At 68.1% G+C, this 22,826-nt stretch overlaps 1 protein-coding gene across 4 annotated transcripts in view; it reads left to right on the top strand.

The window, feature by feature from the left end:
- Positions 1-22,826, top strand: part of CRTC1 (CREB regulated transcription coactivator 1) — a 51,692-nt gene that overhangs the window by 20,726 nt on the left and 8,140 nt on the right. For 2 of the 4 annotated variants that reach the window (XM_070059023.2, XM_070059025.2), the window contains exons 2-9: positions 10,874-10,990; positions 11,827-11,874; positions 13,272-13,409; positions 14,346-14,407; positions 15,922-16,016; positions 17,129-17,214; positions 19,830-19,870; positions 20,225-20,445. In XM_070059023.2, coding sequence (XP_069915124.1) covers positions 10,874-10,990; positions 11,827-11,874; positions 13,272-13,409; positions 14,346-14,407; positions 15,922-16,016; positions 17,129-17,214; positions 19,830-19,870; positions 20,225-20,445 — 808 coding nt within the window. The remainder of the gene's footprint in view (positions 1-10,873; positions 10,991-11,826; positions 11,875-13,271; positions 13,410-14,345; positions 14,408-15,921; positions 16,017-17,128; positions 17,215-19,829; positions 19,871-20,224; positions 20,446-22,826) is intronic. The other 2 variants (XM_070059024.2, XM_070059026.2) reach the window with 1 other exon arrangement.

Genomic DNA, 22,826 nt, shown 5'->3' with positions numbered 1-22,826 from the left:
CCCAGGCACAGGGGCCAGGTGCAGGCCGGAGCCGGGAGCCCCTGTCTCTGGCGGGCCCCCACCCCGGTGGGCGGGGCCGTGTTGGGAGTGTGGAAACCCACACTGAAAATCACAGCCATGGGTTGTGTCGTGGCACTCGGGTTAAACTGTTGCTTGTGGCAACCACATCCCAGATCGGAGCACTGGGTTCAAGTCCCGGCCACTCCGCTTCCGACCCAGCTCCCTGCTGGTGCACCCAGGAAGCCGAAGATGGCCCCAGGGCTTGGGCCCCTGCCACCCGCGTGGGAGCCCCGGCAGAGGTTCCAGGGTCCTGGCTGCAGCCGCTGGGCCCCTTGGGGAGTGAGCCATGATGAGAAACCCCGTCTCTGTCTCTGTGCAGCCCCGCCCTGCTCAGAACCCCGTCCTCCGCTCCTGCTGGGGGCTGACACTGAGCTCGGACGCCTTGCCTGGGATGGGGCCGAGCAGGCCGGGGGGGGGGGGGGCCGGAGGGCAGGGGCTCTGGCTTGGTGCTCTTCTGCTCTGTGTTGCTGGAACAGGACCGCCAAGACCTGAGACTGGAGACGGTTGTCCGGCTCTGGGTTCCCGGAGCCCGGCGCCGGTGTCCCGTGAGGACGCTGGCTGCAGTGCAGTGTGGCGGGGTGGCCCATGGCGCGGCAGAGCACGGCCTTAGCTGGGGCCTCGCTCCTCTCACAAAGCCACCAGCGCCGTCACGCCCCTACCGCATCCAACCCCAGGGGCGCAGGTGCCGGGGTGGGGCACGCACAGGCAGGCACGCGAGGCTGTGATTTGTGTGAGCGCGTGTGTACCACCTGGGCACGTGTGGGCTAGTGCGCAGGGCTGAGGTTGGTGGGTGCTGGCTGGGAGGCCTGAGTCCAGGCAGTTTCGAGGGAGCGGTGACTCGGGTGAGGCAGGGCCTGGGGCGCCTGCTGGACTTGGCGTTGGGCGCGGCAGGGAGGGCTTTCTCCCCAGGTCCAGATCCTGGGGGCCAGACTGTGGGAGCCCAGGACGGGCTGTGTCATCCCGTGGCCTCCGTCCCACAAGGGCAGCCGCCACCTCTGGGCAGTGGTCCTCAGGGGTCTGGCCTTGGCAGAGCACGAGCCGGGCTGGCGCTGCCTCCTGCCTGCTGCAGGCCGGGCCTGGCTGTCCCACGGGAGCCGCGTTCCCCACTCAGTGTCCTCATAAGAGGGGCTTTCCTCCGGCGCCTGTGTCACTCTGGCTGCCCTCCTGTGGCCTGCAGGGACCCCGAGGCCCAGGCCCCCCAGGCAAGAGCTCGCAGCTGGGCTGAGCGCCGGGTAGGGCTGCGGCGGGGCCTGCGGCTGGGCGGGGCTTCCCGTGCTGCCCCTGGCCCAAGGCTTTTCCAGGTTCGCTCACGTCACAGCAGGTGTCAGTGGCTGCCGTGCGTGCGTGTGGTTGCGTCCCTGCCTACGTGTTCCTCGGTTCCTGGCCCTCGGCGCTGCTCTCACTTACTGGGGAGGCAGCGCTCCCATCTGCTGGGCCCCTCCCCAGATGCCTGCGACAGCAGCGCTGGGCCAGGCCACAGCCGGGAGCCGGGAGCTCCCCCGGGCCCCCACATTCTTGAGCCACCACCTGCTGCCTCCCAGGGCGCGCGTGAGCAGGAAGCTGGCATGGGGCAGAGCAGTGTCTGTCGGTCCTGGTTACTCTGTTTCCAATCCAGCTCCCTGCCAATGCGCCTGGGAAGACAGCCCCAGCGGCGGCCCAAGTGCTGGGGCCCCCGCCTCCCACATGGGAGACCCGGATGGAGCTCCTGGCTTGCGGCTTCATCCTGGCCCAGCCCCAGCCGTTGTGGGCATTTGGGGAGTGGACCAGCCATGATGGAAGCCCCCACCCCCCCAGTCTCCATCTCCTTTGCTCTGCCTTTGGAGTTAATTAAAAAAACAAACAAACAAACAAAACACCACCAGCCTGTCCATTTCCGCACTGTGACTGTTGGTGGTGGTGCAAGAACGTCTGTGTGGACGCGGGTTTTCGCTCCCCGGGTCTCACGACAACCCCCGCCGTGAACCTGCTGCGGAGCCGGAGCCACCTGTCAGCTCTGTGAGGGGGAAACCTGGGGGTGTGTTGGAAACAGAAGTGCCACCCTTTGAGCTGGACGAACAAGGAAAAGGCCCAAGGCCTGCGTCTCCAGGCGGTGGGGAGACCTGGGCGGAGGCTGTGCAGGCGTCCGGCTGGGACCAGGGACGGGTCCGGCCCAGGGCTCCGCAGGGCGGGCTGAGGGGGGAGGGGGCCTCTGTCCCTGCTGCCTGTGACCCGTCCTGCACAGCGAGGCTGGTCCCGGCCCTGCCCGCATCGGGAGGAGTCCCCTGGACGGACGGCGCGAGCTGCGGGAAGCCACTGACCCAGAGAGTGGTCCGAGGACAGGGACACAGCCGAGGACCGGCCCCAGCCGGGACTCAGGCCCTTGGAGCAGGCGCTCGGGCGGGGCCACGCAGGCGCCCGAGGGGTCCGAGCTGGGCGCTGGCCGGCCCGGGACCCCTGGTCGCCGAACGACTTTGCGTGAGTTTACGTAATCACTCCCGTCGCCGAGCCGAGTTGAAAAATTGGAGCAGAAAAGCTATTTTGGGCCGGTGGTAATGAGGGCATCGGGCTTTTGTCTTATCTTCCCGGGGCCCCTGCCGTCCTGGGGCAGGGCGGGGGGTGCAGGCATCCGCCTGGGCGCTTTCAACCCAGACCCCACGCCACGCGGTTCGCGGGCAGCATCTGCGCGGGGGCCCTGGCGGGCGGCTGACCCCAGGCGCGAGGAAGGCCGGGCCTCTTCCTCCTCCTCCTCCTCCTCGGCCGCCACATCTGGGATCTGACTTCTTTCCCCGAGGCTGGGTCAGGCACCTGTCAGAAACCAGGCCTGACATTGTCAAGACGGCACGTCGGCGTGGGCGGCGCCGGCCTCGGCTCCCTGCCCGGGCCGCGGGGCCGCGGGCGGGGGAGGCAGCCTCCGTGTGGAGCGGCGGCCTCCCCGGCTGGTGGTTTGGGTGATGAGATTTAAAATTAAACTGCAAGGGATCTGTTCCCCCGCTACAGAGACGCGCAGAGCGTGCCCCGAGGCTGGGGTGGGAGCGTGGGGGAGTGTCGGGGAGTTCTGGAATGTTCTCTCGCGGTGTGACACGCACGCACACACGTGCACGGGGCCTCAGCCTGCCCGTCCCGAGGCCGCTGTAACTGGCTGGGTGACTCGGAACAGCAGAAGCGGCTTCCCGCGGCTCAGGGAGACAGAAGGCTGAGGCCTAGCTGTCGGGGTGGCCCGGGGGGCCCTGCCTGGCCTGCAGGGTGACCTCCCAGGTCCCCCAGTCCACTGTCCACAGCCCGCTCCCCCTCTCTTCGGCCTGCCGCACTCCCGGGCGGCCGCCGGCAAAGAGGCTGTCATGTGCACACACACACACACACACACACACAGAGTTGGGACGGGGCCTGCGTTTCTGGGGGACACAGAAGACCCGCAGCTCACCGTCCACCAAGCACACCTTCCTGGCCCTTCCTGGGGGCCCCGGCTCCCCCCACCTCCACCCCACGTGCAGTCCCTTCCCCGGGCCGGTGTCCCCGCACCCTCCACAGTGGCTCGGTGAGTGGAGGGTGGGTTCTGCTGTTTGGGTCTGAACACTTCCCCCTCCCCCATTTCATTTCTAAGGCAGAGCAACAGAGAGGGAGAGACAGACTGAGATCTTGCCCCGGTTTCCACAGCGGCCAGGGCTGGGCCGGGCTGGAGCCAGGAGCCGGGAGCGCCATCCGGGTCTCCCCCGTGGGTGGCAGGGGCCGAGCACTGGGGCCACTGCTGACTGCCAGGGTGCGCATGCGCAGGGAACTGGACGGGAAGGGGAGGAGCCAGGACTCGAACCTGGCACTCTGGTGTGAGACGTGGGCAAGCCGCGTGGCTGCTTAACCACTGTGCCCGGAGCCAGTCTCTGGACTTGTCTTTTGATTCTTTTTTGCACGAACTTTGCAAAGCGCCTTCGTGCGTGGTCACAGAAGTTGACCGAGACCCCCAGCCCGGGACTCTTGGCACAGTTTTGGGTGAGGGTTGGCTGGGACCGGGGAGGTGGCCGCTGTCCTGTCTGCGGCCAGGCTGTGCAGGTGCATTGTTCTGCGCTCTCACTGGGGTTCTTTTCATTTTCGGGCTTAAAAAAAAAGGCGTAGAGAGGGGATTGGGAGCAGGTGTGGACGGGGCGTGGTGGCGGATCTGATGAGCCCAGCTGCGGCTCCTGGAAGGGCGGGTGTTTGGGACTTCCTGCTTGTTGGCCTGGGAAGGGGGGACAGCAGGGTGTCGGGGGAGCCACGCGTTGGTGTCCTGGAGCTGTTGCCACAGAGAACCAGCAAGGGGCAGGCCTCCAACCCCAGAGCTGTCAGCGCTCTGGAGGGCAGAAGACCAAAGTCCCAGCATCCCTGGGGCTGCCCCCCCTCCAGAGGCTCCCGGGGGTCCTTCCCACCTCTCCCACGCAGGAGACCTGGAAGGAGCTCTTAGCGCCCAGCTCCAGCCTAGCCCAGCCCTGGCCGTTGCAGGCATTTGGGGAGCGAACCAGCCCGGGGTGGGGGCGCTGCTCCTGGAGAAGCCCCTCCCCCCAGGCCCTGGATTGGGGGGGAGAGCCTAAGAAGCTGCTGCCACTGTCCCCACCCCCCAGCCACCATGAGCATGGGGAGGTGACCGGCACCTCCAGGACCTGCTGCCCGGCCCAGGCGCTGTGGGCGTGTGTCTGAGAGGCCCCGCCCACTGTATCTCCATCTCCTCCTTGCTGCCGGGGCCTTGGGCAGCCTTGGCCGACCTCCGTGTCTGTGCCCAGTGTAGCTCCTGGGGTGGCTGTGGGGGGATCTGGCAGAGTCTTCCAGGGAGGTGCCAAGACCCCCACCCAGCAGGGCACCATGGGGCCTTCAATGCCCCCAGCCGTCTGAGTGTGGCCTTCCCCCCACCCTCTGCAGTGGCCGCCCCGGGAGCTGGCCTGGCCTGTCCCCACTCCCCCAGATCCTGCCCAGGCTCCCCGACCCCCCTTGCCGGGTCCCTGCCCTCGCCCTGCCCCACCGCCTAGACCCGGGGCCCCCTCTGTTCCCAGGCACCAGCCCGAGGCCGAGCGTGGGGGGAAGCGCTGAGGACCCCTGCTGTGATAAACCCACAGCGGTGTGGGTGTGTGTATCGTCTCGGGGAGGGCGGCCCGCTTCCCTCCTAAGGCTCCCGGGGGAGAATCCGGGCTTGGTGGCTGCTCCCGCTCTTGTCCCTGTCTACCTGTCCTCTTGTCGCTGGTCGAGGGACCTCCCCGAGCCCAGATGACCTCCCACTCGCTGCTTCAGCCGAGGTCACTGCGGAGCCTGGGTGGGCGTGGCCTTGGGGAGGACGCGGTGCGGTCCTGCGCGGGGCTGCCCTGAGCTGCCGGGCTTGAAACCTCTGTGTCGCCTGCCTTTGCCAGGTGGACGGCCGTCCCCGCCCCCGTGAGCCGCGCGTCCCTGTACGTTCAGGCACCTGAATCCACAGACGACCCCCACGGCCTCCTGCCTGCTCTGCCCCGGTCTCTCCAGGTCCATGCGGCGCCCCTGGGCGTGGCCAGCCATGGGTCCTCCCTGAAGACTTGAGGGGTGGGGCTCTCGGGACCTGGCCAGGCACAGCGACCCGTGGGACAGACGCAGGCAGGCAGCACTGGGCGAGGGGGCTTTGGGCTGAAGGGTCCCCGGACCCTGCCCAGTTCGGATGCTGAAGCCCCGCCCCCAGCAGGGGGGCCTTTAGGGGGACCCCCCGGGCCCTGACCTTGGACCTGCAGCAGCCACCGTGACCGTGAGAATGGACGCGTCGTCGGGGCTGCCCGGTCTCCGTACGAGGGGCCTTCAAACAGTGTGCGGCAAATGGAGTTGAAGGCGAAGCTGAACTCAGTGCCTCCCGCCCCAGCGTTTGAAATCCATGCATACGGGATGGGGGGGGGGTCTTCAAAAAAGCCCGCGCAAGATCGCGCAAGATACTTTATTATGAAAAAGCTATGCATGAGTTTCCAAGTGTGTTGTTTTTTTTTTTTTTTTTGGCAGCCAAATCAATTTCTCTCTCTCTCAGATTTATTTACATTTATTTGCACGAGGTAGAGAGGGGTCTTCCATCCCTGGTTCATTCCCCAAAGCCACAACGGCCAGAGCTGGGCCCATCCAAAGCCAAGAGCCTCATCCGGGTCTCCCTCGCGAGTGCAGGGGCCCAAGGACTTGGGCCATCCTCCACTGCTTCCCCAGGACATCAGCAGGGACCTGAACCGGCGCCGTATGGGATGCCGGTGCTGCAGGCCAGGGCTTTAGCCTGCTGTGCCACAGTGCCGGCCCCTCAACTTCCCTCTTAATTCTGTGTTTCCCCACTAGGTTTTGGGGGTCTCCTTGTATTTTTGAGGCCTCCAGAGCAGGCTAAGGCAGGGGTGTGGCCGCTGTGGGAAGTTCCTTCGAGGAGATGGTGGGAGCAGAGAGCAGTGCAGGACCACGCAGCCCAGGGGTGGGCAGCCAAGGGCGTCTAACCGGGGGGCTCCTGCAACATTCCGGAACGAGGGCAGGAGGCAGGCCTGCCGGCTGGCTGGGGAAAGCTCAGAGCGGAGGCCAGGCTGCCTCAGGCAAGCCTCGGTTTCCCCACTTTGAAGACGGGGGTGCAGCTGTGTCTCCCCGCCCTGGGCGCTCTGCCAGCCGGCAGGGCCGGGGTCGCCTCACTGGGGGGGCTCTTCCCCAGGCGTGCGGGGGGCAGGGGGCGCCTGTGTGCTGCAGCGGCCCCCCGCAGGACAGGCCTTGGCAGCGGCTGAGAGCCTGATTAAAGGCATTCCGAGGCCGCTGTGTTTGTGTGCTCGGCTCTCTGTTTACGCTTGGGAGACCCGGGGGGGGGGCCTCCCGCCCTCCCCCCTCCCTCCCTCCCTCCCTCCACGGTGATCCCCTCCTGTGAGCGCTTAATGAGAAACTCGGGTGTGCCAGGCGCTGTCAGCCAGCCTGGGGACCCGCGTGTGCCGGGGTGGGGGTGGGGGCGGTCAGAAAGCTGACAGCCAGCCAGCATCACCCCAGATCACACCAGAAACCTAAATGCAAGAACTCAAGCCTGCAAAGGCCCTGTAAGGCTGGCGGGTGGTGCAGGGCCAGGCTGCCACCTGTGACACCAGCATCCCACGGCCGAGTGCCCGCCCGGGGAGGCTGGGGCCCCGCCTCCCACGTGGAGCCCCGGGTGGAGCTCCTGGCTCCTGGCTTCAGCCTGGCCCAGCCCTGATTGTCACAGACATTTGGGGGAGTGAACCAGCAGAGGGGAGATCTGTCATGCTCTGCCTTTCAAACAAATAAAGAAAGAAATGCATCCCAAAAGGAACTCAACAACCGAAAAAGAACAATCCAGACAGCCCAAAGGGCGGCTCTTTCTCCAGAGAGGCTGTGCGCACGGCTTGCAAGCGCGGGAAACGGCGCTTGGAACTCCTGTGAGCGGGCGGGCGGGCGGAGCTAGCCTGAGCACCTGGATCCTGGTCTCGCTCCTCTTCTAGTTTCCGCTGCCTGCTCATTTGTGCTGAGGGCCAGCAGGTGGCCCATGGGAGGCTGAGTGGCGTTCCCAGCCCCGGCCGGTGCAGGCGTTGGGGCGGTGAGCCCAGCGGTGGGGGCTGGCAGCTGGTCCTGCGGGAAGAGCTTTTCAGGCAGAGGCGTCTGGCCGTGCAAAGGCCCTGGGGCAGTGGGTGGGTGCGGTGGCTGGGGGGAGCAGAGGACCGGACCACACTCGCCTTGCCAGTGAGAGGGGGAAACTGAGGCACTCCTGGAGCCCACAGCTCTCCCTTACCGCCCGGCACAGCTTTGCCGTCGCCTGCCTGCTCCCTGTAACTTCATGGTCGGTTTCCATGGTGATGGTTGCCCAGCCCCAGAGCAGTCGCCGGCAGCCAGGCATGTGGCCATATTCTATGTGTGGGGGGGACCCTTGGGGCTGCCCCCAAAATGTCCTCTCAGCCCACAGAAGTAGCTACAGTCCCATCACTCCAGGCTGTCCTAGAGCCTTGGCTGTGGGACCTCCCCCCAGGATGGGGATGGGCCAGCGGGGGCTTGGCGGTGAGTGAGGCAGGGGTCCCAGCAGCAAGGGGGTGTCAGGGAGATCCAAGAAGTCACCTTTTAGGGGCCCCTGCGAGCAGGATGGGCACGGGGCGTGGCATAGCTGTGTCGTGGTGTGGAGGTCCCCTGCCCAGAGACCAGGGGCCCACGGCCAGGGCATCCCTGGGCCCCCAGTCATTCGGGCCGCTGATGGCCCAGGTGCCGCTCGCTCCCTGGGCGGCCCCGGCTCCCTGCTGAGCCCTGCTTTCCCATCTGGAGAACGGGCACTCCCACCCAGGCCTGGAGCTGGCCGTGCGCGGCCCCTCCTCGGGCCTCACGTGGAAGGAGGGTCCTGGGGTGAGCACGTCCCAGATCGGGGGCCCTGAATCCAGCGGCAGCTGCCGGGGGTCTGGTTCCAGAGCCCCCCAAAGACAGCAGACTCCTCAGCCGCTCCCGGGGACCTCAGAGCCAGGGATGCGGTCATCACGCCGCGCTGTTTAGGGAACGGTGGCCAGGAGAGGAGTCTGCACGCTCTCAATGTGGGCATGGTTCCTTTTTTTTTTCTTAAGATTTATTTGAAACACAGAGAGGGAGAGATGTCTCCCATCTGCTAACGCAGTTCCTGCGTGGCCGCAGCAGCTGGGGCTGGGCCAGGCCGCAGCCAGGAGCCTCCTGCGGGTCTCCCACGTGGGTGCAGTTGCCCAAGCACCAGGGCCATCCTCCACTGCTTTCCCGGGTGCGTCAGCAGGGAGCTGGATGGGAAGTGGAGCGGCCGGGGCTCGAACCGGCAGGGTGCGTACGGGATGCTGGCGGCACAAGCGGCGGCTCCGGCCCCTGTGCGCAGCCCCTGTTTCCTGAATAGTTTGTCAGTGGTTGGTTGAATCCGTGGACGCAGGGTGGGCTGTGTTGTCACATGAGGAAAGACAGGACAGGAAGGGGAGCGGCCGCGTCACAGCAGAGGCAGGGACCGGAGCCGTGTGGCCGCAAACCGAGGGGCTCCTGAGCCCCAGGAGCTAGACGCGGCGGGAAGCCTCCTCCCCCAGATCCTCCTGGGGCGCTGGCCGATGCCTGTGGTGTGGCTTCAGCCCCCAGACGATGACACAGTGCAGCCCTGGGGCTTTGAGCCCCCCAGCCTGAGGTCCTCCTGCACAGGCCCCCAAGGCTCCTCGCACACCCAGATCTGGGGGTAGCTCCGGGTCCCGGGGCGGGGGCTGGAGGAATCCTGGCGGTACCAGCCGGACCTGGGAGAGACGCCAGCCTCCGGGGTGGGGGACACGCGACCCGGGAGCAGCCATCCTCGCCCTCCGACCCCCGCCGCCCACAGAGCCTGACCCTACTCGGACATTCGGGTCAAACCCAAGAGCAGGCTGCCACTCGGGACACCTGCCTCAGGAGTCGGGAGGGGAGCTGGGGCTCGAACTCGGGCGCCGCGCCCTGACACTTCACGGCCGGCGCCAGCACCCGCCCTCGCGTCCAGGTCACCGGGCAGGGGCCGGGACAAAGGCCAGGTTCACGGCCCAGGGCAGAGCTGCACGCGCAGCCGAGGCGGGGACCCTGGAAAGATGGTGGAAGGCAGACTTAGGAGGTCGTACATTTTGGTGCAGGAGAAAGCCTGCGCTATCTGAGGGTCTTCAGGAAGTTAATGGGGGCAAGCGTTCAGCTCCCTCGTGTGAGCATGGGTCCCCTATGGGAGGGGCAGCGTCTCCGCCGGGCGTCGCACTCAGGGCCTGGGGTCCCTTCAGAGCGGGAGGGGTGGGAGGGAAGGGCCAGGGCAGCGGAGGGCCCTGTGGGTCCCGTCCCAGGGGAGCCGGCGGTTCAGCTCACGGTAAGAGGCATGTGTTGGGGGGAGCACTTCCTGTGTCACACCCGAGCCATGCGTGCACACTCGTACCCGTGTCTACGGCTTCCTCTGGGGAGGGAGGAGAGGCCGAGGCGCAGCTGGGATCGCGGCCTCTGGGGCCGCTGGATCCACAGAAGCTGAGGGGACATGCTTCTGCCGCAGAAGGAGGGAGGGTGCCCAGGCATGGGTCGGGCCAGGGTCAGGACGTGGGGACCTCGCCCTGCACAGTCGCCCCCCCACCGTCACAGCGCTGACCCGTGAACTCACGCGTGGCCGTGTCCAGAGGCAGCCTGGGCCGCCCAGCTGAGACAGCAAACAGCCGTTTACCTGGGCCGGGCGCTCCAACATTTCCCGAACTTCCCTTCTGCTCCAGTGCCGCGGCTCCCCCCGGAAGCTCGGGACGGTGTGGGAGAGCCTTGCTGTGCACACAGCATCCCACCCTAGCACCCGCCCCTGCCGGGCACAGGGGCCAGGGCGTGCGCCTGCCATGGCGGCATCCCAAGGGTCAGAGGCCAGGCTGCTGGTGGCAGAGGACAGCACTCACTCGAAGGGGAAGTGGCCAGTGTTAGCATCCGCCCGCCGGGGCCGCCGGTCAGGGAGCTCCAGGCCCCTGGTGCCGGGGCTTAGCTGGGCCCGGGGTCCATGAGGTCAGCAGGACATGCAGAGGGCGCCTGGAGACCGTGGGCAGCTGGGCCTGAGCCACAGCCCGTGTACGGAGGGGCTGCGTCCAACCTGAGCCAGATGGGGTCTGGGGAATCCCCCGGCCACCCTGTCCCCGTGTCCCCGCGAGGGGTGGGGCCTCCCCGCCCGTGCCTGGAAAGCCAGCCTCCTGTTTCGGAGCGGGACCCTTTGGCACAGCCTCTGGGGAGGTGGGTGGCGGGGTCGGGCTGCCTCTGGGGCTCTGGCTTTGCCAGGCGGCTGGCGCCAAGTTCAGGGTCGTGGGTCTGCTCGGGGCGTGCTATTGCCACCTCGGCGGCCCCGCGCCTCGGGTTTGTTCCTGCTCAGGAAGTGCCCCCCACCCCTGTCTCGCAGCTCCAACTCCAGAAGTCACAGTATCTGCAGCTGGGCCCGAGCCGCGGCCAGTACTACGGCGGCTCCCTCCCCAACGTGAACCAGATCGGGAGCGGCACCATGGACCTGCCCTTCCAGGTGAGCCCCCGGCCCCACCCCAGGACGCGCTGCCCTGGCCAGGTCGCGACGCGTGCGTGATGGACGCAGTGGACAGCTGGGGTCACCGAGAGTTGCTGCAGCCTTCGCTGCCCGCCCCCACCCCACCCCACCCCCGCTCCTTTTCCGTCCTGTGGATGGGAGGAGGCAGCGTGGCCCCACTGGGGTTCACCCGGCTCAGCGGAGGGGCCCCCCCGACCGCCCACGGCCGTGCTCAGCAGCCGCTACACCTGTCGGCCGGCTGTGCGGCTGCGGGCTGCGCTCGGGGCCTCGGGGGCTTGGCTCCGTCCCGCCTCACTAATCCAGAAGCCCAGCAGTTCTCAGAAGGAGGCCGGGCCGCCGACCCCACTTGTCTACAAGTGCTTCCTGGCAGCCGCCCACACAGCGCGGCTCCTGCAGGCCGCGGGCCGCCGGGAGCATCCTTATCGTAAATAACCAGAGATAAGGCCGGCGAGGCCCTCAGCTGCCTCCCGGTCTGCAGGTGCAAGGGGGGCAGGGTGGGACGGGGAGCCGGCCTGGGCCCACCCGCCTGTCTCCCACCGGACGCTGAACGCAGGCCTAGGGCTCAGCACCCCACGCAACTCACCCCAGCCGCAGTCCTTCTGGGAGGGGACAGGGTCCCCCAGACTGGCCCTGTTGGGTTTCTGGGGTGCCACAGTGAGTGTCCTGCGGTGGCACCACTGCCGACGGCTGTGCCCTTCGTGGCTGGTCCCCCCTTCCCCCCACCAGCTCCAAGTGCGTCCCCGGGCGCCTCCCTGACAGCCGTGCGCGGGGGCCGCCTCGGGCCCGCTCAGAGTCTTGATTCTTTGCATTTTCAGCCCGGCGGATTTCTGGGGGAGGCCCTGGCAGCGGCTCCTGTCTCTCTGGTAATGAGCCCCCAGGCTGGGGCCGCGGATCCCCAGCACCAGCCCCCGAGACCCCGCCACGCGCGCAGGCACCGGGCGCCCCCGAGCTCCCCGGGAGCCGGATCCGCCCCGTGTCCCGGTCTAGGGAAGTGCGTGTGGTCACGCTGAGGGCCCCCCTGGACTCCTGGGCGGCCGCCGCTGCTGCACCTCCCGGGCCAGGGTCCCCCCAGAACCCAGCATGTGCCCCCGACGCTGCATGGGCCGGCCTTCGGAACACATGCGCCCCCGCCGGCACGGGGGCAGCCGGCCCCGGCTCTGTTCTGTCTCTGGCTCTGCTTCAGCCGCCTCAGCACCCCCACCTCCGCCCCACGCCCACCCCGGGCTTCAGGGCACCTCTGGGAGAAGATGCACAGCCCCCGCCCACCCGCGCCTGTGCCCCATGGATGGCGAGGTTCCTGCCCCCGCTCAGGCGCAGGCCCAGGCCAGCAGGACCCCCGCTGGGCCCCCGGCCCGGGCGCTGGGGTGCCCGCGGAAGCACAGTGGTTCTCGCCGTTAGTCTCCCGGGGGCAGGGACCAGGAGCGCTTCTGTCCGGCTGCCCAGAGAAGACGGACTCGGGGCGGGGGTGGACCAGATGGCCAGAGAGGCCGAGTGTGCCCAAAGCCAATGAGGGCAGCCAGTCTCATCCTGGCCGTGTGGCGAGCAGGCCGTGTGGGGCCAGGGCACGCAGAGTGCGGGCCCCCACCGGCCCCCTGGGGCACGGAACCTGGTGGGAAACGGGAGCTGCCAGGAGGCCCCGTGCCAGCCCCGGGTGCTGGAAGGTGGCCCCATCCGGCCAAGCTGCAGGCAGGCTCTGGGAGGCGCCTGTGCACCCGGGGGGTGGGGGAGGCCTCGTCTCCATCAGGAGCAGCCCTGGGCTCAGCTAGGAGGCCTCCCCAGAGCGAGCACTTGGCCAGGTGGGCCCTGCAGCGGTGCTGGGCTGGAGGCCCCCGGCCGGCTCTTGGCAGGCCCCTCCGGGGGTGACGTAGGGGAGAGGAGGCCGGCCAGGCCCGGGGAGAGAGGGCGGAGCCTGTCTGTACCTGGCGAGGCTGGGGAGGAGGGCTGCTCGGCCGCCTGCACCCCTGGCACCCCGGCCGGCGCTGGCCCCGCCCGAGCTTGTGCCGCCCCTGCCCTGCCTGGCCCGTGCATGCCGGCCGCAGTGCACGCCACCAGCCTGGCTCCTGGGAACCGCCCGTCCCGGCTCGTGCAACCCCTCCCCACACCCCAGTGCTCAGAGGGCCGGGGAGCTGGGGCCACAGGAGGAAACCCATCCCCAGCTGGGGGGTGATGGCCCAGGGTGTGTGCGCGGAGGGGCCCAGCCACAGCCGGTAACTGGTGTTCGGGTCTCTCTCTCTCTCTCCCTTCTCCGACTCACATCCAGACACCCTTCCAGTCATCGGGCCTGGACACCAGCCGGACCACCCGGCACCACGGGCTGGTGGACAGAGTGTACCGGGAGCGCGGCCGGCTCGGCTCCCCGCACCGCCGGCCGCTGTCGGTGGACAAACACGGACGCCAGATATCCTTCATCCTGGAGTGCGAGGGGCGGGGCCTCGCAGCGGCTCTGGGGCCCCAGGCGCACCCAGCGGGCTCTGATGCAGCTGCCAGCCCTCAGCCCTGGGGACGGGATCAGAGCAGCGCCGCGAGGGAGGTTTGGGCAATCCAGGGAGACACCCTGGAGAAGGGGGTACTGCAAGCCAGGGAGCCTTCGGCCAGGCTTGGGGACTAGAGGAACATGGGAAGTAGCTCCCCAGGCAGGTGAGGCCGCCCCACGGGGCGCTCAGGTGCCCAGGGCCGTGGGTGGGTGCCCACGGGCGTGGCGGAGGCCAAGGCAGTGAGGCTGAGGGCGGGCTCTGTGGGACTCGGATCGAGGGATGCTTGATGCCTGCCAGATGCGAACAGATCTGCCTCGCTTCCTCGCGGAGGGCCAGAGCCCTCCCCACTCCCCACTCCCCGGCCCCTCTTGGTGCTCGGCCAGCCGGGCCCCGGCACTGGCGTCCGAGCGGCCTGCGGTTGCTCCAGGAGCCCCGCTCTGCTGAACAGAGACAGCCGCTCCGCTCCGGCTCTCACTTCCGCAGGGCCCGGGGAGCTCAGCCAGCTGGGCTGAGACCGGGCCCTCGGGGCCCCGGGAGCCGCCCCGGCAGCCCGGAATCCAGAGTGGAGACGGGGGTCAGCTGCACTCGGCCCCGCGGCGGGGCCTTGGACGGGCGCGGGCCGCACGTGTGCTCGCAGGAGGAGAGTGCTGACTGCGAGGTGGCCAGGCCGCGCCCCCGGGGAGCCCCTGCCGGGGCTGCTCCCGCCAGGCAGGAAGGGCCGGCGCGCCCCCCGCTGGCCTCAGCTGTTCGCAGGCCTGGGCCTCAGGGACTCAGGCAGCCGAGGCTGCCCGGGGCTTCCTGCGAGCTGGGGCAGGGGTGGGGTCCAAGCCTGCTGCCTGGGCCCCTTAACTCCGGCGCACGCCGACAGCTGCCCCTACGGCACCGTGTACCTGTCGCCACCCTCGGACACCAGCTGGAGGAGGTCAGTGGCCGCGGGCGGGAGGCGGAGCGTGGCTCTGGGTTTGGTTCCGCGGGGAACCCCAGCGCTCAGTCCCTCCGAAATGCCACAGCTGCGAAACGTCCAGACGCTTCTGAGCCCGGCCCTCGCCAACCACACGGAGCTCGCGAGCTCTGCGGGCCTCGGCCTTTTCCTTTTCCTTTTGTTTCTTTCTTTTCTTTTCTTTTCTTTTTTTTTTTTTTTTTTTTTTTTACTAAATTTGGGTTCTTGCATGTTCAGTGTGTGGCTTTCACTTCATATGTGGTCAAAACCATCCCCTCGTCGGTTCACTCTCCGGACGCCCGGAACCCAGTCGAGGTCTCCCATGTGGGCGGCAGGGGCCCAAGTGCTGGGGCCGTCACCTGCTGCTTCCCAGGGTGCGCATGCGCGGGGAGCAGGCTGGGCGCATGCGCGGGGAGCAGGCTGGCCAGTCCACCGCCTGCAGCCCAGCCCTGCAGATCAGAGCTCGGCGCAAGTCCCGCTGCTCCGCTTACATCCGTGCGCCTGCCAACAGGCCCGGGAGGCGTCGGGTGGCGACTCAAGTGCTTGGCCCCCTGCCACCCACGCGGGAGACCCGGATGGAGCTCCAGGCTCCTGGCTTCAGCCGGGCCCATACCCGGCTGCTGCGGCCCTTTGGGGAGCGAACCAAATGGAAGGTCTTCTCTCTCTGTGTCCCTGTTTTGAATTAGTAAATTAAAACACAGCAGTAGTAGAGGCAGAAGCAGAATCCTGGGGAGCCCGACCTGGGATTTGTGGGCGTCCCAGGCGGCGCCTTAGCCGTGTGCCGAGGACCCAGCCCACGGCGGATGCCGCGTTAGGAGCCGGTTTTGGCAGTGCCAAGCAGCCACGGAAAACGTGATCGTGGACGGATCCCACCCTTGCGTTTTCCTCAAGGAAAAACAAATAATCCGCCCGCATGCCGCCCTGCAAGACGGAAAGCAGCAGCGGTCCTGCGGGCCTCAGACGGCCGCGGGCATGGCTGCACCGTGGCCCGAGTGTCCTGTATGTCCCAGAACCCCCAGGCAGCCCAAGCGGGACGTTAATGTCCCGTGTTTGCAGTAGAGAACAAGTGTGGCGGTGCAGTCGCGACACAGTGGCTCAGTGCTCAGTGCCCGGGTTCGAGTCCCGGCCCTGGCTCCCTGCCGCCCGCCTGGGAGACCCGGAAGAAGCTCCAGGCTCCTGGCTTTGGCCAGGCCCAGCCGCAACCGTTGTGGCCCTGGTGGGGAGTGAACCAGCCCGGTGCAAGATCTCTGGCTCGCTCGCTGTCACTCTGCCTTCCAGGCCGGGAGCTCCGCCCGGGTCTCCCTGGGTGCGCGTGAGCAGGAAGTGGAGTGGAGCCCTCTGCCCGCCACCCGTGTGCCCGTGTGCCCGTGTGCTCCCGTGGCCTTCTGCCGGCCGCAGGAGTTTGCAAAAGCGACCCGGGGCCCCCGGCCCAGCCTGTCGCCAGTGTCCTGGGCGGGGCGGGATGAGGGTGCAGCTCACCGTCTTCTCTCCCCCAGGACCAACTCGGACTCCGCCCTGCACCAGAGCACAATGGCGCCTGCCCCGCCCGAGCCCTTCACGGGGGCGGCCCAGGACGCGCACCACAAAAGAGGTGAGACCCGCGGCCTCAGGGTCAGCTGGGGCCCGGGGTGGACAGGCCCTCCAAGAAAGACCCGGACTCTGCCGTGGGTTAAGGGGCGGGGGCTCTGGGAAACCTTGAGCGGGGCAGGGGCTGAGTGAACTGGGTTTTGAAGAGTGCTTAGGAGTTTTCTAGGCAGAGCCATCCACCCCTGCACGTTCATGTTGGCTTCTGTTTGGGGAACCGCGGCAGAGCAGGCCACGGCTGTGCTCCAAGCCCTTCTGGTTCGCCTCCCCCAGGCACCTGTCCCGGTGCGTCAGACGGAGGCCAGAGGCCGTCTCTAGCGCAGGCTCCAAGCCTACCCTGTGGCCAGGACAGAACTGAGCCGGGGCCTTGGCTCCGCTCCAGGGCTGGCCCGGAGGCAGCGTCCTGGGGCCCTTGGAGGGACGTCCTGGCCCGGAGGGCAGCGTTTCTGTGGGTGTGACCGTCCCAGCAGGCAGAAGGGTTTCCCGTCCCCAAGATGATGACGAAGACCGGGCTTCCAGACACCCGGGGCAGGGAGGGCGGCCACAGGGCCTGGGTGGCAGGAGAAGCCGGCTCTGCAACCTTGGAGCCCAGCCTTACCCAGCGCCCCTGGCGCAGTCTTGGAGATGGGCTGGGGTGCAGACTTCATCTCTCTGCACCCTGGGAGGCACAGGTGGTGCCAGGGTGGGGGTCAGCCTGCCCCCCCAGCCTGGTTTCCAGTGGGACCTGACTCGGGGCCCAGCGGACAGGAAACAGGAGGGAAGTGCTCTCCGGTGGACAGAAGGGCCTGGATGGAGGCCTTCAGGCATAGCCGGTTCCAGGCCCACCAGCAGTGCCCAGCTACCTGGTCCCTTCTACCTGCTAACTGACCGCCCGGGTGAATCAGTCCAGCCTCAGCCCCCACCGTGCTTGGTGCCCATGGCTCAGGAGGGCCTCGGGCGCTGGACGTCGGACGCCCAGAGCAGGGAACAGGTGGCCCCGGGGTGACAGGTGCAGCAGTGGGCCCAGTGGCACCACACACACAGAGTCCCGGCTGTTCCCGCAACCCCCGGCCTGCCCCTCCCCCACCGCGCCACCATGGGGACTGCAGAGATGTCTGATCCCCGTCTCCCCCTCCCCAGTCCTACTATTGACAGTCCCAGGAATGGAGGAGACGCCGGCGGAATCGGACAAGAACCTTCCCAAGCAAGCGTGGGACGCCAAGAAGGTGAGGGCTCCCAGCTGCCCCTCCCCGCAAGGGGACCGCGCTCAGATCTCCCGGCGGCGCCCAAAGGCTGAGAACCCGTGAGGCGGGTCAGGCTGCGGGGAAGGGGGCAGCCACGCGGCCTGCAGGCCCCGCAGCCCCACTCCCGGGCAGGGCAGAGGTGCCGTGGCCTGCGTCAGACCCGGTGAGAGCGCTCCTGAGGAATTCCACGGACGCAGCCGTAGCCGCGGGGCGGGCAAGCGGGGGCGGCTCCCAGAATCCCCAGGTGGTCACGGAGGGTGGGAGACCCTGTGTGCGTGGGCGGTGCCTCAGACAGGCGCCCCCTCCAGCCCGGGTCCCGCCCCCGCCGCTGCACGTCATCCTAGTCCCTGCTGGCGCACCTGCCCAAGTGCCTGGGCCCCGCGCCCACGGGCCGACCAGGGTGGAGCTCCTGGCTCCCGGCTCCGGCCTGGCCCGGCCCTGGGCATGTGGCCGCTGGGGAGAGACCCAGCGGATGCAAGATTCTCTCTCTCTCTCTCTAATTCTGCCTTTCAAAGGAATAAATAAAAAAATAAAAATTAAATTAAAAAAAAGGTCAGCCTAGGGCCGGCGTTCGGCCCGGCAGCTGAAAGTCCGGTGAGGGTGCCTGGGTCCCACATCTGAGCCTTCGGGTCCCGACTCCTGCGCGTGTGGGGGGCAGCGGCCGATGCCCAGTGCCTGGGCCCCGCCCCGCGTGGGAGCCCGCGTGGGAGCCCGGGAGGGAGCTCCAGGGAGAGCCAGCGCTTGGGGGCGGTCTCTGTCTCTTTCTCCTAATTTAAGTTCGTTTTGGTGGAAAAGGTTTGAAGTCCTTGCCTAGTTCCTTCATCACCCGCATTTTCCATACACATTGAAAGCCTTGGAATGCGGAGATTTCGAAATCTGCGCCGGATCAGGCTGCTCCCGTAACGCGTATCCCACAGATCCACGGTCTCTGCCCTTCCGCAGCGCGCGCCTCGGATTTGCACACGCAGAACACAGACAGAAACACTCGTAGCAGGAATGCTAAGGAACCCAGCCAGAACGAGCTGGCCACGGCCACGGCCACGGCCACGTCCGCCACCCCCCCCAGCCAGGCGTCACCTGTCGCTCAAGAGCGTCTCCAGGGGTGTGGGCTAGAGGGCGGGGCTTGGAGAGTGTGTGGGGGGGCGCACAGGGCAGCGGCCAGGGGCGGGGTTTGGAGAGGGCAGGGCTGGGGGCGGGGTGGGGGCGGGGTTTGGAGAGGGTGGGGCTGGGGCGGGGGCGGGGTTTGGAGAGGGTGGTGGCCAGAGGTGGGGCATGGGGAGGGTGGGGCCAGGGGCAGGGTGCAGAGAGGGTGTGGCAGGGGCCCGGGCCCAGGGGAGAGGCAGGCGGGAAGCAGAGAGGGCGGTGACCCGGGTTGGAGGCCTCTCCCCCTCCTCCTCCCGGTATCTGCCCCAGGGCCCAGGTGGCACTCACCCGGGCTCCCCCTGTGTGCTGGGGCTTTGAGCACAGATGGCTCCCACTGCCCGCAGGCTTCCCTGGAGCTGACCGCGGGGTGAGGGGTGAGGGGCCTGTCTGCGGGCGTTGGGGTCTCCTCTGGAGCCGGCCCCTGCTCCTGAGCCCCCACTGCCGAGAGCCCGTGCCGTGCACTGCCGTCTCCTCTCCGTGGTTGGGAGCCCGGGCTGGCCACCCCGCCGTGTGTCCTGAATGCGGCCCCAGGCACCGGAGTGAATACGTTCCAGCTCCCGGAGCCCCACTCCGTGGGGACAGGCCCGGCTGCCTGCACAGTGTGGGATCCTCTGGGGCCCCTCAGGGAGCACGCACCGCCCCGGGGCCCCGGGTGGGAGTTGTGCCTCCATGGCTGAGTTTATTTATTTATTGAAGATTTTATTTACTTGAAAGGCAGAGTTAGAGAGAGAATGCATGCTTCCATCTGCTACATCACTCCTCAGATGGCCACGGTGGCGGTGGCTGAGCCTGGAGCTCCATCCGGGTCTCCCACGTGGGTGGCAGGGCCCAGTACTCGGGCCATCGCCTGCTGCCTTCCCAGGCGCATTATCAGGGAGTGGGATCAGAGTTGGAGCAGGCGGGACTCGAACCGGCGCTCAGAGGGGATGCCGGCGTGGCAGGTGGTGACTTAACCCGCTGCAGCACGCGGCCATGGAGCCCTCAGCACTGTCTCTTGGCCTCGGCTCCAGACTTCCCGTGGTTTCCCAACGGGGCACCCTCGCCTGCTGTGGGTCCAGGCCTGACCCAAGCCCTGAAGGACGGGAGTACTGGTGGCTCTGTGCCCAGAGCCGTGGCAGTGGTGCGGAGGATGGGCACGTGGCTTCGGGCACCTGAGTTTCTGTGCCCTAACCCTCTGCTGAGCGGGGGCCGTGGCCATGGCGCAGCTCCCAGGGCACAGAGCTGTCCCCCACTTTCTGCCTGGCCGCCTGCTCTGGGCAGACTGAACTGCTCCCCGTGAGGGCGGCCCCCTTCCTCTCGGCGCCATTCTTGGCTCACGCTGGGCGAGCGGGCAAGGCTGGCAGGCCCCTCTCCCCGCGGGCCCCCCGGTCTCTGTTCCCACACCCCTGGGAAGACCAGTGGTGCCAGGTGGGAGCCCCGGGACCCCCCTCAGCCTCTGCCGTCTTCTCTTTCAGACGGGATCCAGGCCCAAGTCCTGTGATGTCCCTGGAATCAAGTAAGTCCCCCCGGGGGTCCCCCTGAGCTTCCTGTGTGCGCTGAGGCTGCGAGCCCAAGAGAGGGACCCTGGGCTGGGCTGGGCTGGGCCGGGCCGGGCCGGGCCGGGCCGGGGGACGCAGCAGTCCCAGGCTGCCCAGGGTGACCAAGTCCAACACCCCATCCCCAGGCATGGAGGAGCGGCTGGCCCGGCCTGCCCTGACCCAGTGCCAGTTCCTCATCCCGAGTGTTAGCACCCAGCCGGGGGGCGCCTTCTGCACTGTTGCTGCCCCCCTCCCCGTCCATGATCCCGGGGACCCCTGGCTGCCCGCCGTCCCTGGCGCTCACCTCCCGCCCCGTCTGGCTCCGTCTGCAGCATCTTCCCGTCTGCCGACCAGGAGAGCACCACCACTCTGATCCCCGCCACGCACAACACGGGGGGCTCCCTGCCCGACCTCACCAACATCCACTTCCCCTCCCCCCTGCCGACCCCACTGGACCCCGAGGAGCCTACCTTCCCTGCGCTCAGCAGCTCCGGCAGCACCGGCAACCTCACGGCCAACCTGACGCACCTGGGCATCGGTGGCGCGGGCCAGGGTAAGCTGGCAGGTGCCGGGTGCTGAGAAGTCACGGGCGTCCCAGCAGCAGCAGGGGCGGGGCAGGAGCCCAGCGCGGGCTGTAGGCCTGACCTAACTGGAACAGCGCCCGGGCACGGGGCACAGCCCTGGCGAAGGCGGCTGCGGGGGGGGGGGTTGAACCCAGCGTGGCGAGCCAGGCTTTCCCAAAGGGCTGTGGGCAAGCACCTGGCCCCTCCCCAGGTGCCACGCTCCATTCTCCCTCGGCCGCGTGGTAGGAACGGCCCATGGGCTCCTCGCCAGTTCCCAGTCCCGCCCCTCTGGGGACTGTCCCCTGGCGGCCGCCTTAACTCCTGTGTCCCCTCAGCGGTCCTGACCCATCACTGTCAAGCCCCGCCCCACGTAGATCCCACCCTCCTGCCCCTGCCACCCACAGCGTCCCCCATTCAGAGTCTGCCCGGCCCCACAGTGCACCCCACTTCCTCCTGCACAGCCGTCCCAGGCCTGCGGCTCGCCACCGCCTCCTGTCGGCCCTGCCCGCCGTCCCGTGAGCCGGGTGTTCCCGGCAGGGCCCTGGGCTTGCGTTCGCGTCTGGCCAAGTCCTTCTGGTCGCCCTGGGGAGAGGGGGCTGTGAGGAGGGGCAGCGGCGCCTGGAGCAGGGCGGGGAGACTTCCAGATGCCGAGGGAAGCGGGGAACCTGGAGTCGAGGATGGCCTAGGCACTGGCACAGCCCGGGAGGCGTGGTTCTTCTGGGTTTTCAGACGTGGCCAGAACGGTGAGGAGCAGAGTGGGACCCTGGCCCCGTGCCACCAGCCAGAGGGCATCGGGCACGGCCCCAAAAGCCACTGATTCGTGGGAACCCGAGATTCGGGCCGGGCAGGCGGCACCCACACGCGCCTGTGCCGGACCGAGGCTGCAATGCGGGCTCAGGGCCTCCCAGCGGCGCGGGAGCTGCAGGCTATGGCCTCCCATCCCCCCCCCCCCGCCTCCCTGCCGCCTGCAGACCACCAGCCCCTCCCCCTGGGGAGGTCCTTGGCAGCCCCCAGTGCCCGCCCGGGAGCTGCGCACCTCCAGCCGGCGTCCAGTCTAAACAAACACAGGGAGACACACAGCACATGTGAAAGCCATCGCCGTTGCCGGCCCCATGTGTGGGGTTTGTTTGTGAACCTGCTGCTCCGCCAGCCCCCCCCCCCCCCCGTCGCACGGGCTCTGCTCGCTGGGCGCCTCTTAAATCAGGCCGAGCTGCCAGCCCCTGGCACGGGTGCGGATCGCACCCCGCGCCAGCCCCCTCCCCTGGCCTGTGCGGAGGCAGCAGCCTGCCCCTCTCCTGACACGTCTGCCCGAGCCGCGGCCCTGGCTGCGTGCCAGCACGCGGGAGCTGTCCTCGCTGGCACCACCCCCAGCCCTGCCAGTCGGACTTGCGTGCCACGGGGCGGGCCCTGCCACCTGCCCCCCCCCCGCCTGGCCGCTCTCCCTGCTGCCCCCGACTTCCCTTCCAGCTGGCTCTGCTCCCGTTCCCCAAGGTGAGCCAGGTTGCTCAAAGGAATTCAACAGCGAGGCGCCCGCCCGGCCCAGCTGGCCTCCCGAGGGGCGGCCGTGCCTGCTGGGCGAGGATTAAAACCCCCCTTAAATTCCAGGCGGGTGTTAGCGGCCAGAACCTGCCCAGGGCGCATCTCGTGTGGCCACGCTTGCACGTGTGGGGTTCTCTGAGTCAGTGGTTCTAAAGCAAGAGAATCCGTGTAGAACTTTCTAGAAGAATTAGAAGGCCCGAGAGCAGCGGGTCCACGTCTCGCCCCTCAAGATGAGCCAGAGCCCTCCGGCTCGCCCCAGGCTTCCCCTACCCAGTGCCCCGGCACATCCACCCCCTCCCTCACCCCTGACACCTGCTCCCGACTGGGCACAAGTGTCCCTCGGCCTGCTGGACACACACATGGTCATGGGCACTCAGCGGACACTAGGGAGAAGCCCACAGACCTGGCTCCCAGCCGCTGGGTCCTCACCTCGTGTCACGGATGCTGGTGCCCAGGGTCTGTGCCAACTCTGGCCCTGGGGGCTCTGCCTCAGGAGCCATGGCCAGGGCCAGCCCGCCCCCGCCCCGCCGCCGTGGGGCTCAGCTGAGTGGAGCCACCCCGGCATCCAAGGGGAAGTGCAGTCGTGACAGAGCTCGCCCCTGCGAGCAGCCGCCCGTCACCCCCTGGGCACGTGCCGGGTATGTTTCCGCAGGCCCGAAAACCTGCGTGCCATCTGGCAGCGCGAGGTTGTTCCGGCGCCCTCGGCAGGATGGGCCCGGATCTCCCAGGGTGAGTCAGACGGCCCTGCCTGGCCTTGACTGCGGGCCAGCCTGCTCCTGACCTCACTGGGGCCCCGCCATGAACCCGAGGGGGTGGCCATTATCACCCCCAT

Source organism: Oryctolagus cuniculus, chromosome 16, assembly GCF_051225735.1.
Source record: "Oryctolagus cuniculus isolate XC-2025 breed Fujian yellow rabbit chromosome 16, ASM5122573v1, whole genome shotgun sequence".
NCBI lineage: Eukaryota > Metazoa > Chordata > Mammalia > Lagomorpha > Leporidae > Oryctolagus > Oryctolagus cuniculus.
Note: the sequence above shows the minus strand (reverse complement) of the source record. Positions and strands in the feature narration are given on the sequence as shown.